This window comes from Lissotriton helveticus, chromosome 2_2 (assembly GCF_964261635.1).
Source record: "Lissotriton helveticus chromosome 2_2, aLisHel1.1, whole genome shotgun sequence".
In the NCBI taxonomy this organism is placed as follows: domain Eukaryota; kingdom Metazoa; phylum Chordata; class Amphibia; order Caudata; family Salamandridae; genus Lissotriton; species Lissotriton helveticus.
Genome location: NC_136060.1, coordinates 277884655 through 277905047, shown reverse-complemented (window position 1 = coordinate 277905047; position 20393 = coordinate 277884655). Strand labels below are relative to the sequence as shown.

At 43.3% G+C, this 20393-nt stretch overlaps 1 protein-coding gene across 2 annotated transcripts in view; it reads left to right on the top strand.

Annotated features, from left to right (window-relative positions):
• The window catches only part of PACRGL (parkin coregulated like), a 129444-nt gene that overhangs the window by 93350 nt on the left and 15701 nt on the right, over positions 1–20393 (top strand). For both annotated transcript variants that reach the window (XM_078678408.1, XM_078678407.1), the window contains exons 6-7: positions 6836–6943; positions 16611–16691. In XM_078678408.1, the coding sequence (XP_078534534.1) occupies positions 6836–6943; positions 16611–16691 (189 nt within the window). The remainder of the gene's footprint in view (positions 1–6835; positions 6944–16610; positions 16692–20393) is intronic.

Genomic DNA, 20393 nt, shown 5'->3' with positions numbered 1-20393 from the left:
TACGTAAAATGAAATCCGATTATCATCAGCCCTTAATAAAGAGCCACGTAACCTAAACCCACTCCAAGATGGCGCCGCCGTTTTGCGGCGAAAACACAACTATACGTCACATCCATAGATGGCGCCACCCGGAAATATAATATACAGGGATAACGAGCGCACAACCGGTAGCACGATTGGTCGCGCCTAAACAGAACCCCAGGAGCCGACGTCTGGTGATGACAGCCCAGAATCGAGGTAAAGAATAATATCGAAGCTTAGAAACGCTGCCACAATTATCCCAGAAAGAAAACTTTCGAACGTTTGAGCGCCGACCTGAAAGACATTCAATTTTTTTGATTTGTCGTTTCAGGATTCTGAGTCGGCTCCCTACAATGGCTTCCCTCATTTAAGGTAAACACACGCAGACACACATGGCTATTTACAAATAGCGCATGGAGAATATATTGTAATATACATGGTCTTGGTTTACCATTACAGGGACAACATTGAGATAACCCCCCAACACAAAAAGAAAATAACTAGTACAATAGGTAATAAGTGAGGAAATAATGACTATCAAGACTGGCTGATGGTAGAAAAGGGTTCATAATTGACTCTCGTATCATTAAATTACAGGGACATGTTGCATATACCAAGACACAGTGGTGAGTGACAACCAGTCAGTTAGATCTCATGTATCAGACTTTTTATATTGTGAAAAGTTGAGCTGAGCTGTGTGCTTCAATGTTGTTTAGGTGGTCCAGCGCCGTGATCTTGATGACAAATTGAATTGTTGCAAACAAATGAGGTAAGATGTGTAATAGTGGATGTTGAGCCACACAGTAGTTTCCAGTATGGTATAGAACCCATTTCTAACGAAGGTCTCCCACTTCTTTACTTCACAGTGTGGTCCTGATGAGAACTCGATACTGAAAAGAGTTTGAAACGCGTAGACCTTTTGTTTGTTATGCCATAAGAATATTATTCAATACATGAGATTTCTGTAAAAAGAATTACAAATAGGTGTCAAATACAAATCTATAGCATCATTTAAGAAACAGTGGATTTTGAACAATTATAAATATTAATGTGATACTGTTGAGTGTGTATGAGAGTGTTTGAGAGTGATCCACAAATGAGTGGTTGTGAGTGTTGAAAGGGGAGTGTTTTAATGTACAGAATGTTTTTCAAATATTGTATGGTATATGTTGTTTTTGAATTAAATTTTTTTGCTAAAAATGATCAAATAATCAAACAAAAGTAAAAAGGGAATACAACTATAGATTCATTCAAGAGAATCAGACCCCCTCACTTTATGTTTCAGTCAATTGTGAGTCATAGAAATTTGTGGTGAAGTGTTAATGGCAGCATTGGCATTTTTCTATTGTATATTGCTAGCGGGCCCGCAGCACTGGTTTTGCCGCCCACAGAAGCAGCCTTGTAAAATGGGTCTAAGGTCTGCCATTGCAAAGCATGTGTGCAGTCTGGTACCGTCATGCTGACTGGGCAAGTGCACCCACTTATCGGTCCCTAAACCTTCCCTTTTCTTCATATCAGTCACCCCAATGGTAGGCCCAAGGGCAGGGTGCATTGTAAGTATAAGGTAGGACAAGCCCTGGTGTGTGTGTGGCATGTTCTAACAGTGAATTACAGCCATTTTCGTTTTTCACTATTGCAAGGCTACCTGTTCTCCATAGGCCAGAATGGGATGTTGGAATGATTACATTTAATAATCCTAACTGACTCCGAGAACATGGTAGAAATTCGAGTTTAGTAAGCCTGAATTCAGAATAGTAAAATACATCTTTTAGTAAAGTTTGGTTTTAATATTCTGTGTTTGAAATACCACTTTTAGAAAGTAGGTATTTTCTTGCCTAACCTTTCAAACCTGCCTCTGCTAGGTTGTGTATTCCTTTGTCTGGAGTTTGTGAGTGACATGGCTGGGGGATTCCAGGAGACAGGCTAGGGCAGCCCAGTGGTGAATAGAGAGATCTGCGTCTAGATGGGAGGGAGGAGTTGCACCTGGGACCTGAATAGGGCTGGGCCTTCCCTCTACAATGCTGGCTCCACCTCCTGTGGTGTGTCTGATGTCCCTGCCTTGTACAGTGATTAGAAGGAAGGAGTCCTGTAGACAAAGTGCTCATGAACTGGTTTGGACTAGGCAAAGGCCCCTCTCCCCTCAGAGAACAAAGGATTTTGGGGTATAAATATTGGGACCCTGATCCCAAGAAATTAGATCACTTTTGGACTACAAGAAGAAACTTTTGCTGAAGAGAGGGAACTGAAAAAACTGAGGAGAGACTATCCGTAAGCTGAAGTGCTGCTTGGGGGATTGGCCTGCATTGGTTGCCTGACTGCCAAAGAAAGGAGAAAGAACGTTGTATGCTTTACTTTCAACTTGTGAAGGATCTCCAAGGGCTTGGCAGAGAGCTTGCCTCCTGCTGAAGTCTCAGGGACAACAGACTTCATCCACCAGCTCCCTAAAAGTCTCCCTGAAGCGCCTGCAACTGTGCTGGACTTTGTGGGGGATTACCGTGTCACAAGAATCTGGAAGCACGACGCAAGATCGAGGACCGTGTCGCAGAACTGCCGCTGCACAACAAGAAGTGCCCTGCATCACCGGAGAAGAGAATCGACGTCTCCGCAGATGTCGACGCATCACCAGGAAGCGTCTCGCAGGAGAGAAGGATCAGACGCCTCCGCATCTGAGAAGCGTGTCGCAGGGCCTGTCACGACTCATCGCCAGAGAAGAGGATTGACGTCGCCGCAGACGCCGCCGCATCACTGGGAGGAGTGTTGCAGGTCCTGTCAGGGCTCGCATCATTGTGGAAGCAACTCGCATCGCCAGTAGAGAGGATCTACGTCGCCGCAGATGCCGCGGCATCGCTGGAAAGCTTGTCTTAGGGCCGGTCACGCTCGCATCTTGTAAAGTATCTCGCATCGCCGGAGAAGAGGATCGACGTCGCAGCAGACGCCGCCGCATCACCGGGAAGCATGTCGCATCAAGGAGAGAGCATCATCTTTATTTCTTTGCAGCAGAACTTTGCCGCATTTCCACCGCTGCAACATTACTGTTGTGGAAGCGCAACGCATCCTAAAGTTACATTGACGCAAAGTGTTGCATTTTAAGAACGGAACTGAACTAAGCTAAAACTACCATTTTAAAGTCACAGTATTTTGGATTTTTGTCGTTTGTGATCTTGTGATAACTCTCTATAAAGTATACTTATTTTTGATATAAACCTTGTGTGGTGTCCATTTGTAGTGTTGTCCCTGGGTTACTGTATGTGGTCACAAATGCTTTACACACTGCCTCTGAAATAAGTCTGTCTGCTTGTGCCAAGCTACCAAGGGGGTGAGCAGGGGTTATTTTAGGAGTGTACCCCCTTACCCTGACTAGAAGCAAGGGTCCTTATTTGTCACAAGTATCTACCTGTGCCAACTAGAGACCCCCAAATCTAACACTATTGTTCCTCCAAAATTGCTAATACAAAGAACACTCACAGCCTGCTAATTAATGTCCAGTCACCCACCACGCCAGTCCAACTGCACTCTTTTCCTCCAATAGCCTACATCAATACCCTCCAAATACTCCTCCAAGTGTACCACTGCCTCTTTTTCTCTAAGGCTCTTGAACACCTGGCTCTTAACAGTCTCAGTAGTATCCTTTCACCTGCTCATTCCAGTTCTGAACAGCATCTGCTGACTGTACTCAATTGAGACAGACATAACCTCTGCAAACCACAGCAACTTTGCCAGTTGTGCCCCCTTCACCTTTGTGAGCATTCAATATTGCTGACAATCTAGCCTAGATAACCCCCCTTGCCTCCACCAACATTATTTGTATAGTACTTACTTCTCTTCCTAGCTTTACAATCCCTTGTTTTAGGTGTCTCGTTCTCAACAATGCGCCCACCAAGCCTGCTATCAACTGATATCCCTTACTCTTTTAGCCTTACATATGATCGTAATGCAGATCCAACAAAAACATTTTCCTCCTTTTGTTCTTTCTTGCCGCATTTTCAAACTGGCATAGCCTTGCAGCGATTTACCTTTTAATGGCTTTTTGTTCACTGATATTTAGCTCTTTAAAGATGGAGCCTTAATTTCCTGCTACCGTTATTTTTCCCCACCTGAACCTCCGTGTGTCTTTCATTAAGAGCATTAGGCTAGCGTCATTCATCACCACCTCATCAGCCAGAATATAATTATTTAATAAGTTAAGTATTTGCCCACTTCTCCTCCTTCCACATTAACAAATCTTCATAAACCTAGTCCTGAAAAGGTGTGAATATTGCAGTAGCATACTAATAGGACTTTGTTGGAAATTACCATCTTTTGCCTGGTGTACCACCAGATTTTTCAGTTGGCTGTTTATGCTGGCTGTAAAAGTGTGAGCTATTTACACATGTTAACCACAGGTAAAATAACATTGATCTCCCTTTCAACATGATGAAATTGGCACATTTAATTTACCTTCCATCCCTAATATATGGTAGAAAGTGTACCCTGGGCCTCTAAATTAACTGTCACTAGTGGACTGAAGCACCAATTGTGCCACCCACTGTGCCACCCAATGCAGTGACAGTGCAAACATGACTGCAGGCCTATCATTTGTATCCTGATTGTGTAGTTTTAAACTATAAATGCGACCTGTCAAAATACAACAGTTGGATGGAGCTGTACTTAGAATAGATTGACAATACTTGGGACAGAGTTATTTTAACAAGATTTCGACTTGAGTTTGTGAAGTGGCACCTGGGCTTTCACTTTGGCCAATTTAATCTAAGTAAAGTGTTAATATGTCTATGTGGCCAATCCTCCCCCAGCTTTCCACAGCTTGCTCCATTTTACCCTTTTTTGTCACTTTTACAGTGTTTCCACTAAGAAGTTTTTAATTACCATCTTAATAAAAAGTAATCTGAGAAGATGTGGTGATGCCTTGATTTACTTGCAACAGTCAAACTCCCCCACCCTCTGTATTAATATTAGTTTTTTTTTTTTAAGCTTGCCATTGTGAAATGAAAATCGGTGTCATTTTAGATTCTAGTACTTATTGGTTTCACAGAGTTATTAGTTAGATTCTAGTACTTATTGGGTGCACATTTATTAAATGCGCACTTTGGGCCAGACTGCTAGGTGGCCTTGCCTTAATTCTTTAAAAATTATTCCTTGAGGACGTCCACTCTGGTTATCTCATTTAAATGATTTTAACCAATGTATTACTAATATAAAGATGAGTTTTTTTAAATTTCTGTTTTATGCATTTTTGCAAGCTTGTAGTGATGTAATTATATTCAAGTTATTTCTGTAGGGTGCTTTTATGGCTTCTTTTTGTTGCTGAAATAAACTTTTGATTGGTTGACTGCACTTTTAAACAAGATAAATGGAACTAATGTTCACTTTGCTTTATTTAGAACTGCTAACTGGCTCCATTTCATGTGAAACACCTCCCACCAGTCCTGTATTTGAGCCAATAGTGACCTTTAACATTATGGGGTCGATTCCGATCCGGTAAAAAGCGCTCCGAATTGCTGTTCGGAGCATTTTTCCCATACGAATCGTACCCTGCATCGTCCCCCATACGTACGACGAAGTACGATCCGTACCAGGAGGTGGACTCCGTACGAATCGTACAGGGACCGTACGAATCGTACAGGGACCGTACGAATCAAATCCCTGTACGAAACCGGCAAGTACGATTCGTGTTGGGTACGCACCGTACGACCCTTTTTCTACGGGAGCTGAAAACCGCCGTAAAAGCAGAGTTCGCCCCGAAACCGGTACGGAACGCCCCCCCCCGGTACGGAACGCCTCCCCGGGTACGGTGCGTACCCCCCATGATCGCAGGGGTACGGTGCCTGCCAGCACGGGGTGTATGCACCGTACCCCGCGATCTTGTGGTGTACGCACCGTACCCCATGTACGCTGGGTGTACGGTGCGTACCCCAAGTCCGCTGGGTGTACGGTGCGTACCCCAAGTCCGCTGGGTGTACGGTGCGTCCCCCCTATGATCGCAGGAGTACGGTGCGTACCCCTGGGATCATGGAGGGTTACGCACCGTACGGCGTGTATGTGAATGTGCGCTATTCCGTACGAATCGCCCTTACCTGACGTGGACCGTACGAATCGCGTCCTGATACCCCGTCCGGATCGTACTCGTCGAGTCCAATGGTGTGTGTACGAGTCGTACGGAAACGGCTCCGGATGCGAATCGTACGGACGAGAATTTTACGGATCGGAATCGACCCCTATATGATTGGGCTAAAAAATCCCGTCATGCAAAATGATTTTGGCCTGAAGAGTCTGGGCTGGCAGGAGGTGTCCCACATAATATGGAGGCGTTGCAAGCTCGATATGATAATGTGGCAAAGGACTTGGCAAGACTGATCATCCATTTTTGTCAAATTCTGATTCCCTGTAACATTTTGGCTTCTTCGTTTACAATATTTTTCCATTTTAAAGTTTGTTTTAGAGAAAAATATAGCATAGCTACATAGCAAAGAAAAACATAACATAATTGCTCTTGGCTTTTTCTACCTCACATGTTCTCTTGAAAAGTGGGTTATTAAGTTTTATCCTACTTACATTAATTGATAGCCATCGAAAAGCACTAATGAAAAACAGTTTTGTGTACTTTTATTTTTAGCGGTATGCCTTTATGTACCTTAAACTTTTGAATTTGCTTGGATTATTTAACAAACAAAACAATGATTGAGAGAAAATATGTTTGCCATTATTACGGGCGTCTAGATTAAATTATTCTACGGGGTGGGAGGGACATGCTGTTAAAGTTTGACGACCGTGCGGTTAGATGGATAATGATGCTAATGATTACATTGTTTTCCTAAAGATGCACACAGATGCTGAAGTGTTTGAGCGTGGTTTAAATGCCTTGGTCCAGTTGAGTTCAGTTGTTGGCCCAGCTCTTAACGATCATCTTAAACAACTACTGACAAGTGTAAGTATTGTTGAAATATTAGCACTTTAAACAAAGTTTGCCATCTACAGATGTTCACGACCAGTTGAGAGTTGTTGCAAATGTGTTTAATGGTCAAATGTGCTGGTCGAAGATCAACACTTTTGAATGTAAATGTCATGTATTGCTAGGTATGCTATTGTATTGGCTTGGCAGTTCGGGCTGGACTGTTCCCATGAGGCACAGGGTCAGACTGATTTGCATATGGCCATGTCTGAACTGGGGTGGCGGAGTGAGCTAAAGAACGGTGGTGGATTAAACCCAGATCAGGTGACTGGGGGTGAGTGTTTGTATTGTCAACGCTCCGTCCATCACCACCTTTGGTTTTTCTTTGTTCGCCCTAAGTTGGCAGGGTATGCTCAGACGTGAGTCCCTTGCTCACTTTGCCACTGGAGTAAAGCAAGCCCGGCTGAAGACGGCTGTAATGCCAGAAACCGGTCCTGGGAAGCTTGATTCCGGTCCAGGGAAGACATGGCTTGGCAGTTCGGGCTGGACTGTTCCCATGAGGCACAGGGTCAGACTGATTTGCATATGGCCATGTCTGAACTGGGGTGGCGGAGTGAGCTAAAGAACGGTGGTGGATTAAACCCAGATCAGGTGACTGGGGGTGAGTGTTTGTATTGTCAACGCTCCGTCCATCACCACCTTTGGTTTTTCTTTGTTCGCCCTAAGTTGGCAGGGTATGCTCAGACGTGAGTCCCTTGCTCACTTTGCCACTGGAGTAAAGCAAGCCCGGCTGAAGACGGCTGTAATGCCAGAAACCGGTCCTGGGAAGCTTGATTCCGGTCCAGGGAAGACATGGCTTGGCAGTTCGGGCTGGACTGTTCCCATGAGGCACAGGGTCAGACTGATTTGCATATGGCCATGTCTGAACTGGGGTGGCGGAGTGAGCTAAAGAACGGTGGTGGATTAAACCCAGATCAGGTGACTGGGGGTGAGTGTTTGTATTGTCAACGCTCCGTCCATCACCACCTTTGGTTTTTCTTTGTTCGCCCTAAGTTGGCAGGGTATGCTCAGACGTGAGTCCCTTGCTCACTTTGCCACTGGAGTAAAGCAAGCCCGGCTGAAGACGGCTGTAATGCCAGAAACCGGTCCTGGGAAGCTTGATTCCGGTCCAGGGAAGACATGGCTTGGCAGTTCGGGCTAGACTGTTCCCATGAGGCACAGGGTCAGACTGATTTGCATATGGCCATGTCTGAACTGGGGTGGCGGAGTGAGCTAAAGAACGGTGGTGGATTAAACCCAGATCAGGTGACTGGGGGGTGAGTGTTTGTATTGTCAACGCTCCGTCCATCACCACCTTTGGTTTTTCTTTGTTCGCCCTAAGTTGGCAGGGTATGCTCAGACGTGAGTCCCTTGCTCACTTTGCCACTGGAGTAAAGCAAGCCCGGCTGAAGACGGCTGTAATGCCAGAAACCGGTCCTGGGAAGCTTGATTCCGGTCCAGGGAAGACATGGCTTGGCAGTTCGGGCTGGACTGTTCCCATGAGGCACAGGGTCAGACTGATTTGCATATGGCCATGTCTGAACTGGGGTGGCGGAGTGAGCTAAAGAACGGTGGTGGATTAAACCCAGATCAGGTGACTGGGGGTGAGTGTTTGTATTGTCAACGCTCCGTCCATCACCACCTTTGGTTTTTCTTTGTTCGCCCTAAGTTGGCAGGGTATGCTCAGACGTGAGTCCCTTGCTCACTTTGCCACTGGAGTAAAGCAAGCCCGGCTGAAGACGGCTGTAATGCCAGAAACCGGTCCTGGGAAGCTTGATTCCGGTCCAGGGAAGACATGGCTTGGCAGTTCGGGCTGGACTGTTCCCATGAGGCACAGGGTCAGACTGATTTGCATATGGCCATGTCTGAACTGGGGTGGCGGAGTGAGCTAAAGAACGGTGGTGGATTAAACCCAGATCAGGTGACTGGGGGTGAGTGTTTGTATTGTTAACGCTCCGTCCATCACCACCTTTGGTTTTTCTTTGTTCGCCCTAAGTTGGCAGGGTATGCTCAGACGTGAGTCCCTTGCTCACTTTGCCACTGGAGTAAAGCAAGCCCGGCTGAAGACGGCTGTAATGCCAGAAACCGGTCCTGGGAAGCTTGATTCCGGTCCAGGGAAGACATGGCTTGGCAGTTCGGGCTGGACTGTTCCCATGAGGCACAGGGTCAGACTGATTTGCATATGGCCATGTCTGAACTGGGGTGGCGGAGTGAGCTAAAGAACGGTGGTGGATTAAACCCAGATCAGGTGACTGGGGGTGAGTGTTTGTATTGTCAACGCTCCGTCCATCACCACCTTTGGTTTTTCTTTGTTCGCCCTAAGTTGGCAGGGTATGCTCAGACGTGAGTCCCTTGCTCACTTTGCCACTGGAGTAAAGCAAGCCCGGCTGAAGACGGCTGTAATGCCAGAAACCGGTCCTGGGAAGCTTGATTCCGGTCCAGGGAAGACATGGCTTGGCAGTTCGGGCTGGACTGTTCCCATGAGGCACAGGGTCAGACTGATTTGCATATGGCCATGTCTGAACTGGGGTGGCGGAGTGAGCTAAAGAACGGTGGTGGATTAAACCCAGATCAGGTGACTGGGGGTGAGTGTTTGTATTGTCAACGCTCCGTCCATCACCACCTTTGGTTTTTCTTTGTTCGCCCTAAGTTGGCAGGGTATGCTCAGACGTGAGTCCCTTGCTCACTTTGCCACTGGAGTAAAGCAAGCCCGGCTGAAGACGGCTGTAATGCCAGAAACCGGTCCTGGGAAGCTTGATTCCGGTCCAGGGAAGACATGGCTTGGCAGTTCGGGCTGGACTGTTCCCATGAGGCACAGGGTCAGACTGATTTGCATATGGCCATGTCTGAACTGGGGTGGCGGAGTGAGCTAAAGAACGGTGGTGGATTAAACCCAGATCAGGTGACTGGGGGTGAGTGTTTGTATTGTCAACGCTCCGTCCATCACCACCTTTGGTTTTTCTTTGTTCGCCCTAAGTTGGCAGGGTATGCTCAGACGTGAGTCCCTTGCTCACTTTGCCACTGGAGTAAAGCAAGCCCGGCTGAAGACGGCTGTAATGCCAGAAACCGGTCCTGGGAAGCTTGATTCCGGTCCAGGGAAGACATGGCTTGGCAGTTCGGGCTGGACTGTTCCCATGAGGCACAGGGTCAGACTGATTTGCATATGGCCATGTCTGAACTGGGGTGGCGGAGTGAGCTAAAGAACGGTGGTGGATTAAACCCAGATCAGGTGACTGGGGGTGAGTGTTTGTATTGTCAACGCTCCGTCCATCACCACCTTTGGTTTTTCTTTGTTCGCCCTAAGTTGGCAGGGTATGCTCAGACGTGAGTCCCTTGCTCACTTTGCCACTGGAGTAAAGCAAGCCCGGCTGAAGACGGCTGTATTGCCAGAAACCGGTCCTGGGAAGCTTGATTCCGGTCCAGGAAAGACATGGCTTGGCAGTTCGGGCTGGACTGTTCCCATGAGGCACAGGGTCAGACTGATTTGCATATGGCCATGTCTGAACTGGGGTGGCGGAGTGAGCTAAAGAACGGTGGTGGATTAAACCCAGATCAGGTGACTGGGGGTGAGTGTTTGTATTGTCAACGCTCCATCCATCACCACCTTTGGTTTTTCTATGTATTGCTAGGTGAACTCGTGTTTTGGGCTGCAACATTCTTTGATGTCTCTATTTAAACCTTGTGTATTGTTTAATGTTAAAGCTGCAATAAGGAGATTTACAAAAAAAATGTGGTAATGTGATAAGGACTCCCAAACAGGCAGGTGGGGTAGGCCTGACAACATTTAAAATGTTTTACCATTAACCATAGCCATTCGACATATCCAGATATATCTACTCATTCCCTTTAAACACAGTTTAAGTGAAAGTATTGTATTGTATTGTAAATGCATTTATATAGCGCCTACTACCCCTGACAAGCACTTTTTAGGTGAGTAGCACGCTACTCCGGGACCCATAGAGGATTAGTGTTGAATTAGTATAGTGAAACAAGCAAGTACGTTTTAAGTGGTGGATAGGTTTGTGAGTTATTTGGAAGAATAGCAGAAGGATAGCAGAAGGATAGAAGAGGGAACATTTTTTATATATTTATATAGGGCTTGTTAACCCTTCTGGTCTCCCAGTAAAAAACCTGGGAATCTGGTTTGACGAAAAACGTAGTTTCAGTAATCAAATTAGCAAACCGACAGGTACATGTTTAGGCATTTTGAAGATGCTTAGAAAATTTCTGCCCCTGTTGCCTCTCTCCACTAAAGAAACATTAATTAGGGCCTTGGTCACCTCCCGTCTCGATTCCGCTAATGCTTTATATGTGGGTCTCCCAGGCTACCTAATGGAAAAATTGCAAGTGGTGCAGATTGCCGCTGTACGGTTGCTGCTGGACCTTCCCAGACATACTAGCGTGAGGCAACATCTCCGTGATTTGCACTGGCTTCCGTTAAAAGTTAGGGTCTTGTTTAAGGCTTTAGTGACGGCTCATGCAGCACTCTATGAATACGGCCCAATGTATCTGAGGAAACGCTTTTCGTTTTCTGTCCAGGCAGACATCTGCGTTCCTCAAACTCATGTCTGGCCGTTGTACCCAAAATTCGTTTGAAAAGAAAAGGTGGCAGCTCACTATCTTATCTGGCGGTTAGGTCATGAACTCCCTCTCCCCGGAGCTCCGTAGTCTTCAAAACCCCTCTCAGTTCAGGAAAAAAATTAAAACTTTCCTATTTAATTAAGCTTGGTCTTCCTCCCTTTTCTCTGTTTCTTTTTTGCTGGGTCGCTCCGGGACACTCTTCTGAGTAGCTTTGCGCGTTACAAATCACAAATAACATAATATGTTTTGAAGCACGCTACTCTGGAAACCGATAAAAGATTAGAGCTGAATTAATATGGTGAAATCTGAAAGTAATTTGAGTGGTGGATATTAGTCTGTTATTTGGAGTGAAAAGGGTAGTGGAAGGATAAAAGTCAAGAACGGTTTGCATTTATGTAGCACCTGTTACCCTTGATGGGTGTTGAAGCATTTTTCTGGCGAGTAGGAGGTTACTCCGGAACCCATAAAGGATTAGTGTTGAAAATTAGTATTGTGAAGTAAGAAGTAATTTGAGTGGTGGATATGATATTCAGTTATTGAGATAGAGAAGGGTAGGTTGTGGGATAGAAGAGGGAAAGAGGTTTTTTATTTATATAGCGCTTGCTACCCCTTGATGGGATTTTGAAGCGCTTCATTGGCGAATAGCATGCTACTCTAGAACCCATAAGGATTACTGTTGAATTAGTATGGCGAAACATGAAAGTAATTTGAGTGGTGGATATGTTAGTCAGTTATTTGGATTGAGAAGGGTTGGGGAGGGGTAGAAAAGGGAAAAACGTTTGCGTTTATATAGCGCTGGTAACCCTGATGGGGTGTTGAAATGCTTTATTGGCGAGTAGCACGCTACTCTGGAACCCATAAAGGATTAGTGGTGAATTAGTATAGTGGAATATGGAAATTGAGAAGTGAACATGTTAGTCTGTTATTTTGATTGAAAAGAATAGTGGAGGGACAGAAGAGTGAGATTTTTTTCTTTTTTTTAGGTCATAGGAGGAGGAGGAGTAAAAGGGGTGTTTGAGGCATATGAGCTGCAGATTTTACACTATGCATTAGATCGCCACCTGGTGTTGGGCTCAGATGATTGCAGGTTGTTCTCTTCTTGGAAGAAGTCTTTGTTAGTCCCGAGATAGGTGACTCCTCCCTTGGACAATACTGGGCATGGGCATCGGCTCCATCCTTAGATTGTTTTTTTCTGCCACTGAGTTCGGATGAAAGTTTCTCCGCTCCGGCTAGAAAATGACTTTTCTGCAATTCGAAGCGCAGAACTTCCTCAAACTTCTACAAACTACCTTTGACATCGACCATAAGACTTTTCGACGCCATTGTTTCCATTCCGGTCATCGAAGTGGGCCGTTAGGCCTATCGACGCCGTGCAGCCTACACCAAATGGAAAGAACTCCGTTCAAAAACATGGATACATGGGTGAATTAACCCATGACAGCTTTGTAGGCTGTTTGGAATTGGGACTGCTATGTTAAGCCCTTCATGATGTGGCGTAGTGACATGCTATTAAACTACGTCACTCACACACAATTACTGGCTGTGTCTCCTTACTTACCTAGAAATAGTTCTGTGTAATCTCAGTCCGTCTTTGTCTCCCATCTGGTGCTGATGCCGCTCCTGCTGCGCTGGGCTCTGGCTGTGGACAGTCATCGTCCTCAGAGTCGGTCAAATCGACTGCTGTCCCTTTTTTAGTTGCCAGGTTATGCAGCATAGCACATGTAGCGATGATCTTGCAGCAGATGATGGGTCGGCACTGACGGACTCCGCCGCTTTTGTGGAGGCAGCGGAACCTGCTCTTCAACTGTCCAAACATCCGCTCCACCACGTTGCGTGTTGATTTGTGCGCAGCATTATATCGTCTCTCACTTGGGGTTGATGGGTTCAGGTAAGGAGTGAGGATGAATGCCCGCACGGCATATGCGCCATCACCTAGGTGAGAAAGAAAGTGCCAAAATAACAAACACCAACACATTCATCAACAGTATACATCATGGTGTGTCAGTGATTTTCCTAGCAGGTATCCTTCTCCAAATTCTCCACCAGTCAGACGTGTGTATATCCCACTGTTGCGGAATATGTAGGAGTCATGGGTGCTCCCAGGAAATTTTGCCACGATGTCGGTGTTGATGTTGGCTGCATTGCAGATGACATGCACGTTGATGGAGTGGGTGGATTTTCTGTTACGGTAGATGTACTCGGCTACAGGTGAGCAGATAGGTATGTGTCCCATCAACGCACCCTATAACATGCAGGAACTGTGCCTTTTGGTAGAAGTCTGTTTTTGTTTTCTGCAGTTTGGCCTGTGTGGTGGGGAAGCTTATGTAGTGATGCATCCTTTGCATCATGGCATCCAGGAAATTGTTAAGGAACCGAGACAGGCAGCTCTGCGACACACCACCTGCCGCAGCTATCACCCCCTGGTAACTTCCTGATGCTAATAGGTGTAGGATACTGAGCACCTGGACATGTGGTAGTATAGCATGCGCCCTTGGTGTAGGATCCGGTCCAGTATAGTTTGGGGATGTGGCATGTACCTTTCATGAATTTCTGCCCCAGTGAGTTGAAATAGTGTGATGCGCTGTCTGTATATGCGCTCCTCCCTTCTCCAGATCATCATTCCTGCTGCCTGTAGTCGTAGCCGCCTTGCAATAACGTATAGGGCCGCAATTTTGTTGAGACTGTTGTATTTTGGGGCGGTTTTAAATGCTGTGCACATGATTACCACCTGCTTTGAGTCAGTGGTAATTGCAGACTCTTAAATACCGAATTTCATGAAATTCGGTATTACCGATTTTTGGTACATCTCTTTTACCCATTCTTATTTACCGAATCGGTATTGGGTTTTCGGTATCTCCGAATCGGTAATAAGGAATCGGTAACTGGTTTTCCTTATTTTACTGATTCCTTATTACCGAATCCATTCGATATTACGAAAATTGCAATTGGCTAAATACCGGTCGGTAACGGTGAAATTTACCGATTTTCACCGTTACCGACCGGTATTTAGCCACCTACATCGGGGCCTAAATTCAGTATGTTAGTTTTAGTTTCTGTGTCTGTTTTCTTGTTATCTCTTAGACGAGCTGTCACTTCTCGCTTCCACACATCTTGGTTTCATTGTCTGCTGTGTACCTGCCCAGTCTTTTCTTTGTATTGAGTTTAGACGGGGTAAACCCAAAAAAAGTCAAGGACCTGGGTCGCTAAGTACAGTACAGAAAAAGTGGTCCGAGTTTTCGCAATTGTTTCTAAATATTCAACTCTTTTTACATGAAAAAATGTTCACCACATATATGTAACATTATACATTATTAAACAAAGTGAACAATAAAGCTTACAATAATTCAAAATATGATTGTATTTATTTTTTACAATCGTGTCCATTGTGAATTGCTGCATCACAAAAGTAACTTTTTCTTTTTAAAGTATATAAGCATAGTTTTCAAAACATCACAGTGATAGTGCTCTCAGTGAAGGAAGGAAGGGATGTGATCGGGTTTGTGAGGGACTGGGTAAAGGTGGTGTGACATTGGTAGCATCACATTAAAATCAGTAGGCCTTTACACTTGAACTAGTACACATGTTCCCTAATCACATCACACATAGGCTAGACAAATCCATTGTATTTAATCCTATGGTGTGCTGGGTTAGAGTGGTCTACGTTTCGACCCCTATGGATATGGAAGGGTTATTCTGGCCTCATGTTGGGGTCTTCATCAGGAAATAAATGTGAGCACCTAAAATATAAAGACGGGCATTAAATGCTTGTGGTGGACTATATTCATCGTAGAAACTACGGGTAGGGGAGTACCTACATTGATGTAACGGTCGGCGTCTGCACCGTCACTGCTTGGGACAGCGTGGGCTCCTAAAGATTCTAAAGGAGAAAGGACAAGTCTCAATGTAATTCACTGGCTCATGGGCCATGTACCTGAAAGACGGGGGGGGTTTGGGGGAGGGGGGAAGGCAGGGAGACTTACTTGGGCAATGCTCATGTGGATTAACATGTGTACTAGTTCAAGTGTAAAGGCCTACTGATTTTAATGTGATGCTACCAATGTCACACCACCTTTACCCAGTCCCTCACAAACCCGATCACATCCCTTCCTTCCTTCACTGAGAGCACTATCGCTGTGATGTTTTGAAAACTATGCTTACATACTTTAAAAAGAAAAAGGTACTTTTGTGATGCTGCAATTCACAATGGACACGATTGTACAAATAAATACAATCATATTTTGAATTATTGTAAGCTTTATTGTTCACTTTGTTTAATATTGTATAATGTTACATATATGTGGTGAACATTTTTTCATGTAAAAAGAGTTGAATATTTAGAAACAATTGCAAAAACTCGGACCACTTTTTCTGTACAGTCTTTTCTTTGAGGATCGGTTGGAGGGGGGAGGTTTAAGGGATGGGTGGGTATGTTTGTAATTCAAGTGGAAGAAATGTGGGTTTTAGTGTTTCATGGCAGGATTAGTGGTTTTTAGAAATCTAAGCTTGGATATGCTTAATAGTGGGTATATTTAACTTATTTTTTATAATTATGAATACCAAGGTGTTGTAAATATCTTATTGTATGTATTCATAATAAAATAAAAGGGGAATATATCGCTGAAACAAACATAAAATAGTTTTGAAAATAAAGATCACTGTGACCCCTCCAATATACTTTTGTGTTCTGTGAAGCACTGAGTTTGTCGCGTCCTGGTTTTGTTTTACGGAAATATTTGTATCTACTCAGTTTGTTTCATCCTCAATGTATTGCTGTTGTTGCTCCATATATCCTCATCCTTTGCTGTCAATTCCTTTTAACCCTGCTAAAATGTATAACGCTCTTCTTCCAGGTTAGCTGCTTAGAGATGTAACAAAAACTGATTGCCATTAAACTTGAAAAGGAATTGTTTTTCAGTGTTGTTATCCAACATGGCTATTTCACATCATACATTGTAAAGAAGTTCTTAGCTGTATATGCTAATGCTGCAGCTAAACTGATGTAGTGCTCATAAATATGTGTAAATGTGTACGTGCTGTAAGGAATTTAGCTTCAGTGTGATCTAATGTTTATCTTTTTTTGTAGCTTTCAAAGAGATTGATGGACAAAAAATGCAAGGACCAGGTAACCGCTGCTTTACAAAAACTTGAACAGCAGGGAGGCAGGGTGAGTTTCAACATTTGTCAGTCTTCAAATGTAAAAAAAAAAGAGCGATATTAAACTCAAAGATTGTGAAATAACTTAGTCTAAAATGCAATACTAAGAATTGTTCCACAACATCAGCTAAATTACACACAAGTGCCCACAGAGTCTTATCGAGGGATGCTACTCCTAATCAATGCACCTTTTAACAGAACATTTCCCATGTTTCAGCTTACCTTATCCCATGCAAAGGGTCAGAACAGTGTTATAATCAATTCTCAGTTTTACTTTAAGAGTGCCTTTCTTAGCTAAGAGATGATCAGTGGCCATATATGTGTCTCTGTGATACAACACCACATATCCATAATGAGATTAAAGTGAAAATATTTTTATAAAATGATATAATGTCAAACATAACACTCCCATACACTGCACTGGCTTACAACCAGGATACACCCCTGGTGTCTCTCTCATACTATCCATGCCAGCTGATAAATGCTTTTTTTTCTTTTCTTTATTAGTATTTTCCTCTTAATTTCCATTTCAGTGCAGAGTTTTACTAAAAATGTCTTCTAGTTTGCCGCACCAGGATTTCATAGTTCCTTGGTATGGGCAGTGTAGTATAAAAGCAAAATTAAAAAGCTTACCTGCCAGCTGGGTACTGGCCTGTATCTGAGGAAGTACTGTAGATGGCTAATTGCAGGCCAGTTCTCTGTGTCCAGATGACCAAAAACTAGCCATTTTCCTTGACACCAAGGAGAGGGGCTCTTTAAAGTCCAAATAGGGACAGAGCACCAGTAACAATTAAGTTAAAATATATTTCCCTATGGACTCTATCACTATAATACCACCTGATGCACACCACCCTTCTAAAGAATTTGGAACAGATCAAAAACAAATGAAATATGTATCTAATCAAATTTATTCAATACAAAAATAGTTAAAAACATTTCTCCTAAAGTCATTCTATGTAATAATACATTTAAAATACATGACAAATGTATGCATATTGAAACATATAATCTTTAAAATAGTTTGAAAAGACACAGTATATCTAAAAAACAATATATGAAAGGAAACCAAAGCACAGGGGCCCTATGTATCAGCCCTCAACGTATTTAATCTGTTCCGTGCTACAGACACCGCTATATCCGGGTATACGGTTATTAGGCTCTGTGTCTTGCTTCAGATTTAACGTAGATCTAAGCGTCAACGCGTTTCAGTGGAGTAAGATTATTTTCTTCCACCTTCATCAGGACAAAGTATCATAAATTTCCTTCCTCTTTAAATTCATAAATCTAACAGAAAATATATAACACACAATCAGTACATCATAATAAACCTAATAAAAACAGATTTTAAAAAAAACCTATGTAATTTCCTTATTCATGGGTCTCATTATTTATCAATTTCCTATTCTAATACAGAGAGATTACTAATCATCATACTTAATATCTATAATATACACCTGTATTGAGCAGTTCCAAATTCTATTATTCATGCGTGTCCACAGCCTCACATTCACAAATTTCCCTCTTGTTAGCCCCAATATATTATAGTTTGGGGCGATTAATATGACTGCTCCTTTGTTATTATCTCATGGGGAACCTCTTTTCATGAAGAATTTCTTTCTATCCCACTTCTCCCAACCCTTTGGGTGGCTCTTTTTTTCTCATTTTAAAAAACAAATAATTATATAAAAACGTATAATCACGTATTTACCTTTTTTTTTAAGGGATCTTCTTATTTCAACGGTATGATTTCAAAACGAAATTCAGTTCAGATATATTTTCTGCGGAGTAAGAAAGAGTAAAGACCCTTTTTATCATGTGATTAACGATGGACACTGACTCATCGTGTTGTTGCCAGTTTTCCATTTATAATTTCTCACCTGTTACGTATTACGTAGTAGCACTCGAATTTGTTTGCTCGATTTCGCTGATCTGCTTTAAAAATCTTGTTAGTGGCGCTACACCCTTCTGCCAGGCCCTTGATGTGGTTTTTCTTCCCTTCATACACGGCCTATCTATAAGTAATGTATGTATACATATATTTTAATAAACCATCAATTTTCTATTCTCACAAGTATGTCTCTTATATCCCATTTGAAGTTCACCCATGCTTACCTCATTTCTCTTTTATTAGTGATGAGACATGTTCTGACTTGGAGTATTTTTGATATTCACGTATTATTTTGCGTAGCGTTATCACTCTTGTTGTTGTTTTCTTTTTTCTCGTTTTCTTATGGCAGGAGTTCAGGGCTGTTTAGATAGTCAAAACAACACCCCATTAGGTACGATGTCTCTAGTGGCCACGGTCCTTACAATACGATCTATAGATCCGTGTACTACAGTTCCCAGAGTCCCTCTGTGTGTCCCCTGTCTTGTGCCACTGTAACATGTGTCTCCCTATCTCGGGTTCTTGCGGCTATCTAGCTGTATCTTAGTTTATATGACCCCTCGATATATATATAGACAATATGGGCCAAATTACTTTTAACACGTAGGATAACTCATGATGGAAAAACGGGGAGTACTAACGGTGTCGGTTTCTACCCCCCTCCCACTGTTGTTACGAGCTAACAGTGGTCTAACTCGGGTAGGCTCCATATTTACCCAAAAGAGCTCCCGACCATTTTCTTATAACCCCCGGCAGAGAGCCACGAGCTGGCCTTCCTGGTATTTAACTATAGGGTGGGTGTCCTCTCATTACGGTCTATTTCTCTACCACGGTATCGGCCCTACCCGTAACCACCGGTTTCCCCTTCCTCCTTACCTATATAGCTCCTGTCGTATCCAGCGGCTACCGCGTTCGTCTTCCTTCTCACGCACGGTCAAAGTAATGTTCCCTTCCGTATCCCCTCCTATATATACGTAACAACTCCTCAATCTTTTACGTCTTAAAGGGGTAATGTAGTTACGACTATTCTTAAAAGGGCGATGTTTTGTCTATATACAAAACTTTATTAGGTTTATTATGATGTACTGATTGTGTGTTATATATTTTCTGTTAGATTTATAAATTTAAAGAGGAAGGAAATTTATGATACTTTGTCCTGATGAAGGTGGAAGAAAATAATCTTACTCCACCGAAACGCTTTGACGCTTTTATCTACGTTAAATCTGAAGCAAGACACAGAGCCTAATAACTGTATACCCGGATATAGCTGTGTCTGTAGCACGGAACAGATTAACTACGTTGAAGGCTGATACATAGGGCCCCTGTGCTTTGGTTTCCTTTCATATATTGTTTTTTAATCTTTTAGATATACTGTGTCTTTTCAAACTATTTTAAAGATTATATGTTTCAATATGCATAAATTTGTCATGTATTTTAAATGTATTATTACATAGAGTGACTTTAGGAGAAATGTTTTTAACTATTTTCGTATTGAATAAATTTGATTACATACATATTTCATTTGTTTTTGATCTGTTCCAAATTCGTTAGAAGGGTGGTGTGCATGAGGTGGTATTACAGTGATCGAGTCCATAGGGAAATATATTTTAACTTAAAAGAACTAGCCATGCCAGAAGAACCCAGTCCTGTTAAAAAAACAGACTGTCCCTTAAAGGCCTAAGACCTCATGGAGTCTAGTCCTTTTCTCTAACGACAACTTTTTGTAAAATGATCATATTTGAGATGTGTGATAGTTGCCAGACTCACAGAGCAGTGTCGGCTGGTGACATTTGAAAGTGGTGAGCCGTAAATGTTGGGCTTGATTTT